Source organism: Orycteropus afer, unplaced genomic scaffold (assembly GCF_000298275.1).
Source record: "Orycteropus afer afer isolate SDZICR_OR568_19922 unplaced genomic scaffold, OryAfe1.0 scaffold00003, whole genome shotgun sequence".
Taxonomy (NCBI): Eukaryota; Metazoa; Chordata; class Mammalia; order Tubulidentata; family Orycteropodidae; genus Orycteropus; species Orycteropus afer.
In genome coordinates this window covers 4,953,372-4,969,082 of record NW_006921590.1, presented here as the reverse complement: position 1 = coordinate 4,969,082, position 15,711 = coordinate 4,953,372, and the positions used below count along the sequence as shown (strand labels likewise).

At 34.1% G+C, this 15,711-nt stretch overlaps 1 protein-coding gene across 1 annotated transcript in view; it reads right to left on the bottom strand.

The window, feature by feature from the left end:
* The window catches only part of SLC4A7 (solute carrier family 4 member 7), a 136,389-nt gene that overhangs the window by 53,761 nt on the left and 66,917 nt on the right, over positions 1 to 15,711 (bottom strand). Inside the window, exons 5-9 of the mRNA XM_007936274.2 lie at positions 14,651 to 14,811; positions 12,096 to 12,284; positions 8,739 to 9,107; positions 2,899 to 3,014; positions 683 to 840 (exon numbers count right to left, since the gene is read on the bottom strand). Of these exons, the coding sequence (XP_007934465.1) occupies positions 683 to 840; positions 2,899 to 3,014; positions 8,739 to 9,107; positions 12,096 to 12,284; positions 14,651 to 14,811 (993 nt within the window). The remainder of the gene's footprint in view (positions 1 to 682; positions 841 to 2,898; positions 3,015 to 8,738; positions 9,108 to 12,095; positions 12,285 to 14,650; positions 14,812 to 15,711) is intronic.

Below are 15,711 nucleotides of genomic sequence, written 5' to 3'. Positions count from 1 at the left end.
AAAAAAAAAAAAAAAGGAAAAGAAAAAAAAAAAAAGAATTTAAAAATTATTCTCACTTAAATCTATACTTATACAGTCAATTCCTAACAAAATCAATTATCTCTTGCAACATAACTTGTTAATGATTTCTTTAACTTTTACTTCTATGGTATATTGCATAGAAGGTTAGGTCAGGCCAGAAAAAGTAGTTTGCCCAACTGAGTGAGAATCATTACTATATTTAACTGATGCTGTGAAGCATTACTAACCTCATTTTCCAAATGAATCTTAAAAAATTCAAGTAAGGTTTAGAACCTCCCCCTCACATTCCCACAAAAATTTAATAAGAGGCATACTAAGAATTTAAATCTATTCTCTCTGATTCCAGTGCCTACATAGAATATAGAATATTATGTATTTCTAAAATGATGAATTGTTTTTTTTAACTAAAGCTCCTACTACACCAAACTGCTTATAAAGGCATAAATACAAAGTATACTTTTAAAAGGATAATTTACTTTTTCAGTTTCAGGAAAAAAAAAAAAAACCTCTTACATGTTCTAATACTCAAATCATTTGGTGCAACAGCTGAATATTAACTACCAAATGAGCTTTCACTACGTCAAACAACATGCTGGTCAGCTGACAAAAATTTTAAGTTTTGGACATGCTGAGAAAATTTTAATTAGAACAGACTCTTTACCTTGTAGGAACAGGGACCTCAGTCAACCCTGAGAGGAGGACAGCAGGAGCCAGTCTCACAAATGCAATTATAGGTCTTTCTAAAAAGTCTACTTCTCCCACCAGAACATTAGATGCTTCTGCTCCCGTGGGAATTTTTCTCATAAAATTCATGTCAACCTATTGACAAATAAATAACAATTAAAAATACATTTTTCATGATATTTATATGGTTATTTTGAGGAATATAGGAAAGAAAAATACTTTTAGGAGTATTTGCTAAACAAAAGTAGTGATTTAATGGATGTACAAATACTACAATTTTCACAAATATAAAGAATGGGGATGACAAATACAAAAATGCAAGCAAAACACACCTATCAAACAATACTTCAACTCCTTTAATTGTGGTAATATTCACTACTCCAGACATCTAAATTATCAAACATACAAGCTAGAGAAAATTTTCAATGAATATACAGCACTATTCATTAAAAACTATTAAGGACAAAAATATAGTCACAAACTAACAATGGTTCATGAAATTATACACAGTACTAAAAATTATTCATTTCATAATTACTTATTGTTTAATCTTAGAATTGAATTAGTACTTTTATATTTTTATAAGCCTCCTTTTTAAGAGAACTGTAGGAAATGCCCATTAGTTTTTATAGGTGGAAAAACCATTTTTATTTCAAACTAAAAATCAATACATCTTACTCATAAAGGCTTTCTAATGAAATTTAGTTGTCTGTGTATAATTACAAAGAAAACGTTACAAATATGATGCCAAAATATGGGAACTTCTTCATTTATATGCGGTTTCACACAAGTCACTAAACAACCACTTACAGGGCTATCTATTAAAAATAAAACCAGCACTTACAGCGGGCCTCTTGAGTCCCACACCCAGTGTGCCACAACTACAGTGCCAGGAGGCAGACTCCTGCCCAACAGGAGACAAGGAGGTGTACACAAGAATAGGCCAAGTAAAAAAAGTAAAACTGTGACAGAGGAACAAAAATCAATGGCAACTGCCATGTCTAGACGAGCACTATAAAGTAAATTTTATTAATTTATTCATTTAACAAAAATAAATTGCAATTTACTTACTGAACACTTCTAACTCATCTGAAATAACAGGAGCACCAAGTTAAAACAGTAGAATTCAAAGTACAACAGCCTTTCTGTACAGCCAATGCCCCTTATAGCAAGGCTTTCTATAATTTTGGAATATGAAACTCAAATAATCATTTAAACTCCCCCTTTCTTTAAAATAAAATATGACACATAGACCTTGCATTATAAGATAAAAGATTTAAGAAAACTGCATCTTGACAGAAATAATCATACCAAAAAAACCAAACTGATAGCTGTTGAGTTGTTTCCAACTCATGGCAACCCCTCCTTGGATTCCTGAGGTGGTGTCTCTACGGAAATAGATTGCCCAATCTTCCTTCCAAGGAGTGGCTGGTGGATTTGAACTGCCAGCCTTCTGGTTAGCAGTCAAATGCCCTAGGCACACTGCCACCAGAGCTATTTAATAAAAAATTTTTACGTTGCACGCAAAAGTGTTGGAAGTATCCTATAGCAAATCACTACTACCAAAACATTAAAAGGGTCTCAATTGTTCCTAAGCAGTGTTATTTTAAAATAAGTTGCTTTTAGCTTTTTCCCCTATTTCACTTTATTATTCAGCTATCAAAATAAAATCTCACAGTTTGTCTTTTTTCTTTTTTTTAAAAATCCATGCCTTTACCTACCCATGGGGAAGTGTCGATATGCTTCCCAGTGACATTCCAGAAAGTACCAACACAACAAGACAGTAATTCTGGGATCACATTACAGCCCAGGAAAGGCTGAATCGCTAGTGCTGTAACATCATTCCCAGAATTAACCTTTCTAGTGGTGGTAGCTCCAGAACAAATCACTGTAGTTCGAAAGGTACTTAAGTTTCACAGTATCTATGGGTAGGTATAGATGGAAATACTGTATTATTCACATATATTAGTCAGAATTTCTAAAACTAGTAAGCATGTAGTCATTCAAATGCTCTGAGATTAACTATAACCTTTCTCACATTTTCTGACCTTAAATTAACATTATCACATGCATCAATAAGACTTAGTCTATTTTTATAAAAGTATTAAAAACAACCAATGTTAATAAAGCCACATTGTGATATAATTTTCTGAGTAAGAGTGACTATGAAAATATAATTAATGATAGAATTACCTTGCTGAAGTCAACAGTACTATTTTCTCTGCTTCCTCCAGTTCCATTACCTTTAATTTCTCCACTTTTACTATTGTCCAAGTTTCCTGGCGCAGACTGGGGAGAAGCCAAAACACCTACATTTAAGAACAAATAAATCTCAAGTAAGAAAGGAGAAAATGCGCTTTGTAACTTGACTCTGCTCATATTCTGAAAGCGATGGTTTAAAAGCAAATGTGCAAGATTTAAAAAAAAAGTGCCAGGTGTTAGTATCAAAAGAGCAAAACTAGAATACCATTTTAAGTAATAATAAAGATATGAATTTTAATATTTAAAATAATACAACAGGGATTTACAAAAATAGTGGCCTTTTGCAGAAAGAAAAAAAGTGAATCGGTAAGAAACCACAGAAGATAGAAGAAAGACTAAGTCTGATTACCCCTAGCAATCTTATGGAAATACACACTTTCAATGTATCTGCCATACATGTGAATTGCTCCTCTGCGCAATATAATATAACAATTATGTATAATGATGCCTAAACATGTTTAGCATGCTTACACCAAAATAAATATAAATTTTGACACATCTTAGATGGAACTCAGAAAATTTAACACCAACTAAATATAAGTTGTTCATGAATTTACCATAATCTATGTTCTTCTCAGTATTCCTCAAGAATTTTCATCTTTTCGGGGACATTAACTATGCTTCCTAGGGTCCTTATTCCTAAGAAATACAACTTTAAAATGTAATAGTAAATGTTTAAGTGCAGAGTGACCTACATAACTTCATTTAAACTCTATTTTGCAATCAGATCCTATAACCTTTGATGTAGGAGCTCTGGTGGCAGAGTGCCGAAAGCATTTGACTGCTAACCAGAAGGCTGGCAGTTCAAACCCACCAGCCACTCCTTCAAAGGAAGACTTGGCAATCTACTTTTGTAAAGATACCTCCTGGGAAACCCAAGGAGTTGCTATGAGTCACAATAAACTCAATAGCAGTGAGTTTGGTTTTGGTTTTAATCTTTGATGTTAATACTTGTAATTAATTAAGTTCTAAAATGTTAAGTATATCAGATGCAAGTGATGCGTCTAAGGGAGAGTTTTCATTTTCTTTTTTAGAAAAACATACTATAATTAATGAAAAACTAAAAAAGGTCAATTGTGTTTACAATTAAACTCATTAATAGACCTTGTGATATTCACTTCCCTGTTAAACATTTAAATTAAGCTGTCACTATGACCCAAAACTCACAGTATAAAAAGCATTTGAAATATACTTAGCAATGTGCCCATCCACTAGAAAAGTGAAACAATTCTGAAATAGAAACTATTTCCTAAGACTTACCCATTTTTAACAATTTTAACAATCTTAGCTTAGCACATAAAAGTTATGAAGATTTCTCTTCTTTGATCTTGGTCCTTATACTTCCAGAATTGAGTCTCCTGCTTTATTAATATACCTGCTCCACAACCAGACCACTGCCACCTAGTCAATTCCAACTCACAGTGACTCTGTAGGACAGAGTAGAACTGCCCTGTAGGTTTCCAGGGCTATCAATCTTTATAGACGCAGACCACCACATCTTTCTCTTTCAGAGCAGCTGGTAGGCTCCAACTGCCAATCTTTTGGTTAGCAGCCATGTACTTAACCACTGAATTATCAGGGCTTCCTGGATACCTGCCCAAGGAGTGGGGAGGGAGTGAGCTACTATCCTTCAGGGGCTTGCACCTACTCCTACCTAAATACACAAAGAAAATGAAGAGCATCAGTAAGGTCCTAATGGCAATTGCAACTGAGCACCAAACACATACTTCTAAGTACTAAATATATTCAACCTATAGATGCATAATCAAAAGAATAGACAGTTTTCCAGAAAAGTCCTAACTACCTGATTTTATGAAAAAGAATGAGAAGGCAGCTATAGGGTAAAGTGAGAATACAGAAGGAATGGGAAGAAGAGATTTGTTTGTTTCAAAACTGGCAAACCTAGAAATATCACCTAAAGTCACTTAGCTAACATGATCATCCGGAGCCTGTCCCTTTTTAAAAATTGACACATCAGTGCATGCTAGAGTTCTCTGTCATTACCTGTCTGTATAACCCTCCCTACCCTTAACTGAGTTAAAGTTTTTTCTCCATCAATAAACAAGTCTCTCTGTTCCTAAGATAACTTCCTAGGATTCAGGAATCAAATGAGTAAAATAGTAATTAAATGAGTAAATTATAAAAAATAAAAATAATAATGCTATCATTACCACAGATGACCAAGAGGGATTATAGTTCTGTATTTTAAAAATACCTGTGGAAAAAAAATCATCTATATGAGACAAAATGTCAATATTTACCCTAAAGCAAAGACAAGATGGTTGGGAGGAGGGGCAGAGAAATAAGAATAATGGAAACTAAACCACCAGAATGGAATTAATGAGACTGTTGACACAATGTGGAAAATGAAACCAATGTCATCTTACAATATGTATAGAAGTGGTAAATGGAAACTAAATTTGCTATGCAGACTTTCACCAAAAACTCAAAATATATATTTTTTTAAAAAAAAAAGTTTGGTTGCTAACCAAAAGGTTGGTGGTTTGCACCTACCAGCAACTCTGAGGGAGAAAGATAAGGCAGTCTGCTTCTGCAAAGATTTACAGTCCTGGAAGCCCTATGGGGGCAGTTCTACTCTGTCCTTTAGGGTAGTTACAGGTTGAAATTGACTGAGAGCAGTGTTTTTTTGTTTCTTTCCATTCTTTTTTTAAATAAAAAGAGACTGTAAATTTTACATAAGAAGGACTGGACCTATTAGTATGAGCTTGTAGGCCCTGCTGTTAAGGGGATCAAAAGAGCAATTAACTGAGAATTGAGGAACACAGTGAAGCTTATTTTTTCCTCTGGAAGTATGCCTTGTGATTTATCAGCCTTTGTGAAGAAAAGGAATTAAAATAGAGGGAAGAAGGAATTACTAAAGATAAGAAAAAGCACATAATGTTCGTTTGAGAAGACATTTATAGAAGGTGTGCAATTAATAAAAAATAATAGGGACAATTGTATATATTATTTTCTTTTTCATTGACTAGTGCTTCTGGCATGTAGAAACTTTAGTTGAGTTTCCTTAAAGTCTAATGTTACATTAGAGGCGGAAGATGGCCTCAGTATAATTTTGGAGAGAATGATGTTACAGACTTTTGTGTCTTGGGCTCATGATTTGTATACACACATTAATGAAAAAAGAAAGTAGCCATTCTCTTTAGTTAATATTTGGATAATTGTATGTAAAGAGGTGAACTCATTTTCAGTATTTGTAACTATTTTTCTTCTAACTCAGTATTTTTCAATCATAGCACTATTAACATTTTAGGCCAGATGATTTTCTGTGGTGGAAACATGCCCTGTGCATTGTAGGATGGTTAGCAGCATCCCTTAGCCTCTACTTGCTGCTAGTAGCACCCCTGTTTAAGATAACCAAAAAGATTTGCAGACCATGCCAAATATGCCCTGGGGCAGAATTACTCCCAGTTGAGTAATGTCCCTGTAACTACTCCTGATTTCAAACTTTTAGTGACAGAAAACTTTGATATCTTTGATTTGCCTTTACTCTGGTTAGATTTGCTATTTACTTGAGGAAAGAATATAAATGCAAAATAGCAGTTTCACCAGGGTACAATTTGAAATTCCATTATTGATTTTATATCTACACATGCATGAAGAAAATTAAAGATGAAAGGAAACACTTAGTCCAAAGGACTAATGGACCACAGTGAACCAAAGTATCCACTAGCCCGAAACCACAAAAACTACAGGTGCCTGGCTACCACTACTGACCAATCTAATGGGGACCACAATAGAAGGTCCTGAACAGACTGGGGAAAAAAATGTAGAACAAAGTTCAAAATCATAAATTAAAAAAAAAAAAAAGATTAATTTATAGAAGTAAGTGGAACCCCAACATTATGGCCCATAGACACCCTTCAAGCCTGGAATTGAACCCACCTCCAGGGATCAACTTTCACCCAAACAACAAACAGGCCTATAAAGTGAACAGTAACATCAGGGAGGAAAGTACTCCTCCCTGATCAAACATACAGTCAACCACACAAAACCTAAAGGGCAGCATTTGCTCAAAAACAAAGCTCAGAGGGCAAGGGCTAAGGACCAATGGGAGTGTGGGAGTGGGGAACCCAGAGAGGCAGTGGGAAGAATGCTGTTACATTAAGTAGACTGCAAACAATATCATGAAATAAGAAGTGTATAACTTGTTGAATGGAAAACTAATTTGCTCTGTAAACTTTCACCTAAACCACAATAAAAAGTTCTTTAAAAAAATAATTATGAACACTGATTTCTAAGTATTTTTTTCTCCTTTTAAGTTATTCTCATCATTATAGTTTCTCTTTTTTGTGAACTAATGAAATGCATATATTTTGTTTCAGGTAGGCCTGAGTACAAATCCTCATTGGTCATTTACACTGTCATTTAACATCTCTACTAAGCCTTAGTTGTCTTCATGTGTAAAAATAGGGATAATACCAACATCACTGCATTGGTTTAAGAATTAGAAATATGACACACAGAAAGAATATATATCACTATGTCTGGAACAAAGTCTAAAACAACATTAATTATTAGCTATAATCATAATTAATGTTCCAAGATTTAGCCACAAGCCTTCCATATGTGCTTCTAAAAGCATATCCTTTTTAGGAAATTTCAAAGTGCTTTGATTACATAAATGTGTTTGGTGTGTTTGGCTAATATCAGTAAGTAATTCCATATAGTTGTACAAAAACAAACAGTTGTAGTCAAAGGTCATTTACTAATTATATGACCCAAAGAAAGTGATTTAAGTTTTCTGAGTTTCTGAAAATGGGTGTATTCACCTAACTTTTTAAAATTTAGTAACTGTAAGCTAACTTTATAAGTCAGCAGTAGGTTTGTGTACCATTAAAGTGTTAGACGCTATCATTATTATGGAAAAATGTGATAAAACCACTAGTTAGCATTAGACTGTCACACATGATGCTTAACTAAAATATAAGTAAAAAACAGTAATTAAAAATGTTTTTTCCTAGAAGTCAGTGGGATGATATAGATGTTTTAAAGTACATATAATTAACATTTCTAAAAATTATCATAACTTATAGCCCTTAAATGAGTTATAAATCTTCTTTCCACTAAGAAATTTTCCTAATTCACATATAAAACTCAAAAATGTATCTTAACCACAACTGTAGGAACTCTGTTTCTGAAAATCTGAAGGTAAATTTGGATTAAAAATAGATATAGCATTAAATAAAAGATAACTAAAGGCTATCCCCCAATTTAATACTAGTTTTGAAATAATCCAAGCAATCATGAGAGAACCTCAATCTTCTAGGAAGCAAAATGAGAAAAAGGAACATTCGATCCCCTTTCTGCTAGGAAGACTAATGTATACTTCATTCTTTGGAGAAAAGCACCACACAGATAAAAGGTGTATCACCTCTTTATAATTTATATACAGTATGTGTTTATTCACCATGTAAATGAACTACACAAGAAAAGCCGCCATTTAAAAAATCATGGCAAATTAAACATTAATAATAAAAATTTCTTCATTCTTCTGAAACATTCAAATGCCTTGACATCTAAAAGCTCAGTAAAAAATTTGGAAAGTGCTTACAATGTATGTTTTTATAATTAAATTGTTTTAATAAGTCTAATGTTTTCTATGACACACTATAAAGAAAAAACATGCAAAGGTCAAAATAAATCATAAGCATTATCTACATATGCTGCTCAAGCTATGTGGTGAAAGGCATTCCAAGGGCAAGTGATCTAGAGGCAGAAAGCACCACACATAAAGGATTTTGGATAGTTGCCTGGAGTTATGTCAATATTTTCCTCATTCTTCTGCTCCTGGCCTTTCAGAGCTTCTAAGTCTTCCTCAGGCGGATGAATTACTACTGTGGGAATATCATCACTAGCAGGTGAAACCAGTAGTTCTGGGGCCTGAAGCTGACTCTGCTGGGAGCTTCTGGAGGTCAGGCGACTGATGCTAGGGCTGGAGGGAGGGCTGTTTTGAGGGGTGGGTACAGGGGTGGTAGACCTTGAGCCTGCAGGGGTTCCAGCTCTTGAAGCAGGAAGAAGATGACTGAGAAGAAGAGATAAAGGCGATTCTCCTCTCAGTGAAAGGTTTGAGGCAGACAGACCTGTTCGCAAAGAGTGGCGGGAGGCTGAAAGGCCTTCCCCTGAGATAAAACAAATAAATGAAAAATGATGAAGTATACTGTAGAAGGCAAATAGAGACAGAAGATCAATTTACACTATAAACTACATGCTTTAAAGGCCAAAAATTCAAAATTCATGCTATGAAGATTAGCGTGGCAACCAGGTTTTTAAATGTTAGAGAAAGTCACAAAACTTTATTTAACTGTAATCAGCTCCCTCAAGGTGGATCTAAAAAACAATGTTACTGACAGATGGGGAGGGGCGATATTCTGTTAGGGATTAGAATAACCAATACTGTGGCTTTTTGAAAAGGATAGTATCAATGCAAAGTTGCTGCTTAAATAAATGGTAAGTAGCAAATGAGAATATAACAAAAATAATCTAATAAACAGAACTCAAACCAAAACTTACCAGCTCTGACAGCTTACATTCAGTGTATTTTTCCTATACTGTACCAAACAGCTATAGATAATTATCTCTGACAAGAAAAGTCCACATTAATATTACCTAAGGTTCTAAGTTAAAAACTGATCAAATATTTATAATATTAAGTCAGTAGGGCACCACCAAGGTAATGCTCTCAAGCAAGTTTAAAAAACATAGGACAAGTTATAAATTATTTTTCCCAAAAGGAAACAACTGTCAATTTTAAAGGACACAAAGTCTTGAGATCTCTAAATATAATTATTAATAAATGTCCTAAAACATGCTTCTCATTTCTAACACAGCAAATAAATTTAACCAAATATATGCAATATTTAATTTAAAAATAGATTATTTCTCACCAACAATGGGCATAAGGAATTCTAGAATATTTCAGAAGCTCACACATTGCTATACTTAAAGCACCTACTATTTCTATTATGGCTAGCTCAACTGAATAGCATTCTATTTTTATGAAAATCATGAGAAGCTATACAATCAATTCAACGTGGTCTAATTCTAAGCAATCAAAACTGCGTGTTCCAGAGAATCCAGAAATAATAAAAATAAAGATTAACCTCTCATCCATAAATAACCACCATTTATGTTTTTTTTTTTTTTTTTTTTAAATGGTGAACTATGTGCACAAGGACAGTTTAATGTAACTTTCATTGCATAGGTCATTGAGTTGATTCTGACACACAGCAACCCTACAGAACATACTATACTGCCCTGCCTCACAGGGTTTCCTAGATCGTAATCATAATTTTTACGGGAACAGGTCTTTTCTCCCACAGAATGGCTGGCAGGTACGAACTGCCAACCTTTTGGTTAACAGCCAAATGCTTAATAATTGTGCTATCAAGGCTTCTTTAATTATACCTATAATATCCTTAACCACAAAGTAACACGATGCCTGTGCTAAAATGACATTTAAAAGAAAATAGCCATTGTCTTAAAACTAATGGAGCCACATTACAACTGGGGAATAATCAGGAATCATTGTATATGAGGATTAAAGATTTAATAGTGTCCCTTTCAGTTAATGAATTCATTTCACTAAAGTAGAGAATATACAATAAATGGCACATTAAAAAAGAGATGTAAAATATGGCATATACAGCTTGTGTTCAAATTGAACTTAGGTCTGTAAGAGTAGTGAAATATACAAGACATAATTTTAAACAAAATAAGTTTTTTAATGGTCAAATGCTCAAAAGAAAATGGATATAGGCATCTTATACTGACCTGTAAAATTATATACAATTATGAATTATACACAATACTTAATATGTATATGCCAACTTTAGATATATTAAACCCTATCACTGTGGCTGTTTACTTACAGAACACTTTAAAACCATACCAGTCTTTTCAGAAACAGAAAAGGTAAGTGGAAAGGCTTTGTGGCCCATACTCTACTTCTCTTCACTGTAATACTTATAGCACCAAACCAAACCCACTGCCATCGAGTCAATTAAGACTCATAGCAAACCCCCATTGGGTTTCCAAGGCAATAAATCTTTACAGAAGTAGACTGTCTCATCTTCCTTCCAAGGAGCCTCTGGTGGGTTTGAACAACCAACCTTCTAGTTAGCAGTCAAGAGCCTTAGGTACTGCATCACCAGAACTCCTTGTAATAATCAGAAAGCATAGGTAATGGCTACTTCAATCCACTGCACCTGGGTTTTGCAGGTTCACTGTCATCACAGTTCTCTGAGAACCAAAATCAAACCCTCAGTGATGTCCTTCTCTGTTTGAGAAAGAGGAAAATAAATAAAGGTAAAATTTCCAAGTATGCCAATCTTAAGACAGTGGAAGAGGCAAATGGCTACAAAAAACAGTCTCCCCATGCCTCGTTTAATGCACCTCCAAATGAGAGTGGAAAGCTAGAATATGTGCACCTGGGTCTGAACCATTCTCAATCAGCAAATGGAAGATCACCTAGGTCACTATATCACCTCTCATGTAAGAACAGAAATGATCATAAAAACCATTCACAAAACCCTGTCTAAATTCTCTATGAACAAAGGGCATCAAATCAACCTAAAAACCTGCTTATGTCCAAAAAATAAAGTATATTCAGGGGACAAATAAATCGACAGAAAATAAAAAATCTAATTCAGATACTGTTTCAAACCCAACAATGAAAATTTTAAAAATAGATTAAACTAAAATTTATAATTTATGCCCATTGAATCAACTATACCCAAGAAATCTTGAATGGAAACAAAAAAGAAGGCATAAGAAATAATCCAGGGTTAGGTATATAGTGATAGAATTTAAATACTACCACTATTAAAATGGAAATTAATTTGTGTCATTTTAACAGAGTGAATGCTTAACTTTTCTTATCTAAATAATTTCCACAGGTAAATATGTTAAATTATAAAAAGACATTTGAGAAATGATTGATTTTTTAAAGGCACAGATAATGATATTATAGATAACAAAACAACATTATAAAATGATCTATGTTAATTATCTGAAAATATCTTTCCTTCACCAAATGTTAATTACAACTGATTAAAAGTGCTGTTAGAGTAGAAGCGTTAGCAAAAATTGGATGCCACAACTTATCTCACCATTCCTCTCAAGTAAGTGAGGGTCAGAATGTTTCTTGCCTATATCTGCAAAAGATCGAACAAGGGGAATCCGACTGGTGAATCTTTTCTCATTCTGATGATGATGTCTCTTCAGAAGAGCTTCTCTGACATTCTCTCTTATAGACTCATCTAATTGGCCAGAGGCTATCATGTTGTCCAACACCATATCTACTCAAATAAAAAAAAAAAGTAACAGTTATTGTTAGTTTTAACACGCAAATGATTATAACACAGGACAAACATAAAATGAAACCTCCTATCAAGAGTTCTGGAGCTCTGCAGGAGTTAACCAAAAGGCCCATAGTTCAAACCCATCAGCCACTCCACAGAAGAAAGATGAGTCGGTTTACTTCCATAAAGATTTACAGCCTGGGAAACCCAATGGGGTTCATTCACTATGAGTCAGAATCAATTCAATGGCAATGAGTTTTAACAAAAGTTAGATCTCTACCTAACTCTAGAAAGAAACCATTAAATTTCCAAAAAAACTGTCTTAGTAGATGACTATCTGGATTCCTTCTTTCATTTAATCATTAACTCTTTACTGAGTATTCTCTACATGTTGAGAATACAGCAGTTAACAAAACAGATCAAGTTTCTTCTCTCATTCTTCCTGAGGCAGAAAAACTAGTAACAAATAGATAACATATCATGTGGTAATAAATTCTGGAAAGATGAATAAATCAGGTGTGAGGAGGATTTGGGAGGTTGAGAGACTGATGATAATGCCATTTTATACATTTTTTGTGTGGTGACTGGATTATTTTAATTTACAAGATATATAGAAATATTTTTAAACACTGGCATTAACTTGAGATAAAAAGTCAAGCTTTCAAAACTATGATTAGATTCCTCTGAAAGAAACCTGGAGAGACCAGCATAGTAGGTAAACTACATTAACAGAAGGAGGACAGCCTACCTTACTAGTAAGTGCTGGGATTATACAGCATTTTCTAAAAGTACTACATTATGTGGTAATTGTAGAGCAAAAGATTCAGACATCCAAATCCAATACTCCTAGCCGTAATTCAATTTTTCAGTGATTCATAAGATAAGAAAGTAAGAACTCTGATAATTTAAAGATTTGCAACAAGGAGTCAACTCAAACAATCTGGCAATTTTGACGTATTTCCAGCCTGATAAATTCTAATCAATTTGTAAAACACTGTAAATATTTTTTCTTTTTCCCTGGGTGCAATCTGTACTGCTAGTCACATTATCAAATTCATTACCACTGAATTTAATATCCTATCTGTCCACTTCCACTTTTTATCTCCACCATCAATTGCCACTGAACCAATTCTAACTCATGGCAACTTATTGTAATTCAGTGCAAATTTATGCTTCATAGGGTTTTCAATGGCTGATTTTTCAGTAGATAACCAAGCCTTTCTTCCAAGGTACCTCTTGTTAGATTCAAACTGTCAACCTTTTGGCTAGTAGCCAAGTGCTTAACTGTTTGTGCCACCCATGGACTTTCTACCTCCATCAAACCAAACCCTTTGCCATCAATTCTGGTTCACAGCAATGCTACATACAGGACAGAGTAGAACTGTCCCACTGGGTTTCTAAGCCTATAATCTTTACAGAAGCAGATTGCCACATCATTCTCCCATGAAGCAGTTGGTGGGTTCAAACTGCCAACCTTTCAGTTAGTAGATGAGTGACTTTACTCACTTTCACCACCAAGGCTCCTTTGCCCACAGTATCCTTTAAATCTCTCCCACCATCGATTCCATTGCCACTATCTACCACAGTTCAGACTATCATCATTTCTTGCTAAGACTATTCCAAGAGAGTAACTGGCCTATTTGGCTTCTAACTTCTTTTTAATCCAAAACCACCCTATATATTGTTGCCAGATTGATTTTCCAAAAGCACACCTCAGATCACACACTATTCTCCAACTTAAAAATCGTCAAGAAAACCAAAATACCTACCAAATAAAATCCAATTTATTAAACCAGTAACTGAAGGCTAGTCACCAGCTATCTCTAACCTATTTTCCCAATACATTTTGTACTACTACTGTTCAAGAACCATGTATGCTCACATATTTTTCTTCCTGCTTTTCCTTAGAATACTATCTTTTCTCTTATACTGCTCAATCCTTGTTCTCACGTGTTCAAAATCTATGAATAAGTTGAACAATTAGTGTCCTGCATGAATCTTCCCCCGATACCTTGGTTCAAAACACAAAGAAACAAAAAAACTCCTTCCTTTGAATTTCAAGAGGATAGACTCCTCATCTTGCTTATGGCACTTGATATTATATATTAGGTAATATATTACTGATATTATCACTACATCTAACTGAACCTTGTAGACTCCAAGCATATCAATGCCAAAGCATATACCTTACTTATATGTCTACATCTCATACTGCTCTGCACAAAATAAATATTAAATATTAAATGCTCTGCACAAAATAAATATTAAATATTAAGTGAATGATTTAAATTCTACTTTATTTTCCTTCCTTACTTCTAATGTCATTAAACAAATATAAAAAAAAAAAAGTAATTTTTTAAAACCTGCTATTTCATCTAGAGTGCTTGCTCTCATATCCAGCATGACTGTTCCATTTAGGATACAACTCCTCAGTTCAAAAAGGCTGTGCAAAGATAGAGTTGCCACATAAGGTTTACTCCATCGGTCACCTCCATCTTCAACATCCTCTTCAAATTTCAGCCACCTGAAAAATGAATGATACATACAAATAAAAATAATATTCAATTTGTTTATCTGAATAGAATAAACTTAAGATTGTCCTTTTAGGGAGGAAAAAAGATAACCACCACCAAAACAGATTTGGTTACAAATTATTTTTTACAAATTAGGGTATTGGGCTACATTATTTATACTCATAAGTTTCCTTGTAGATCCTCTTTCCATTCTACTTACAGCAATAATAAGGCTACAGAAACAAACTATGATAATGCTCAGAAGGCAGGAACAGGCAGGAAGGAAGGATAAAGGGAAACGAAGAACCCAGGGAGGAAGTGGGGAAAAGTGCTATTACACTGAGGGGACAGCAATTAATGTCACAAAACAAAACGTGTACAAATTGTTAAATGGAAAACTAATTTACTCTCTAAGCTTTCACCCAAACCAAAATTAAAAAAAAAAATTAAAAACTATGACACTTCATAGTTTCCACTTTTAATCTTCTTTGACATTTATAATATGTGAGATTTAGATTTTTCAATTTTGTTTCTTTAAAGATTACTAAAGTATAAAATAATTCATTTTATTGTTCCATTAAAATATTAGGGATATCTAAGAAAAACTTCTGAGAATAAAGAGAAAAATTAAAGAGTGGATTTCCAGAAGTTGATGAAGAAATTCCCTGCTCCTTACTTTAAAACACTGTGTTCTGGTTACCTCGTGCTGCTTTAACAGAAATATACCACAAATGGGATGGTCTTAACAAACAGGAGTTTATTCTTACACTTTGGAGGCTTTAAGTCCAAGTTCAAAGTGCCAGGGTCTAGGGGCTGGGTGAAAACCCCTCAACCTTGGGGTCCAGCTCTGCCTCCTGCTCCCGGCGCACTGGAGCTAGAGGTGTTTCTTCACTCAGACAGCTGCTGGCTGC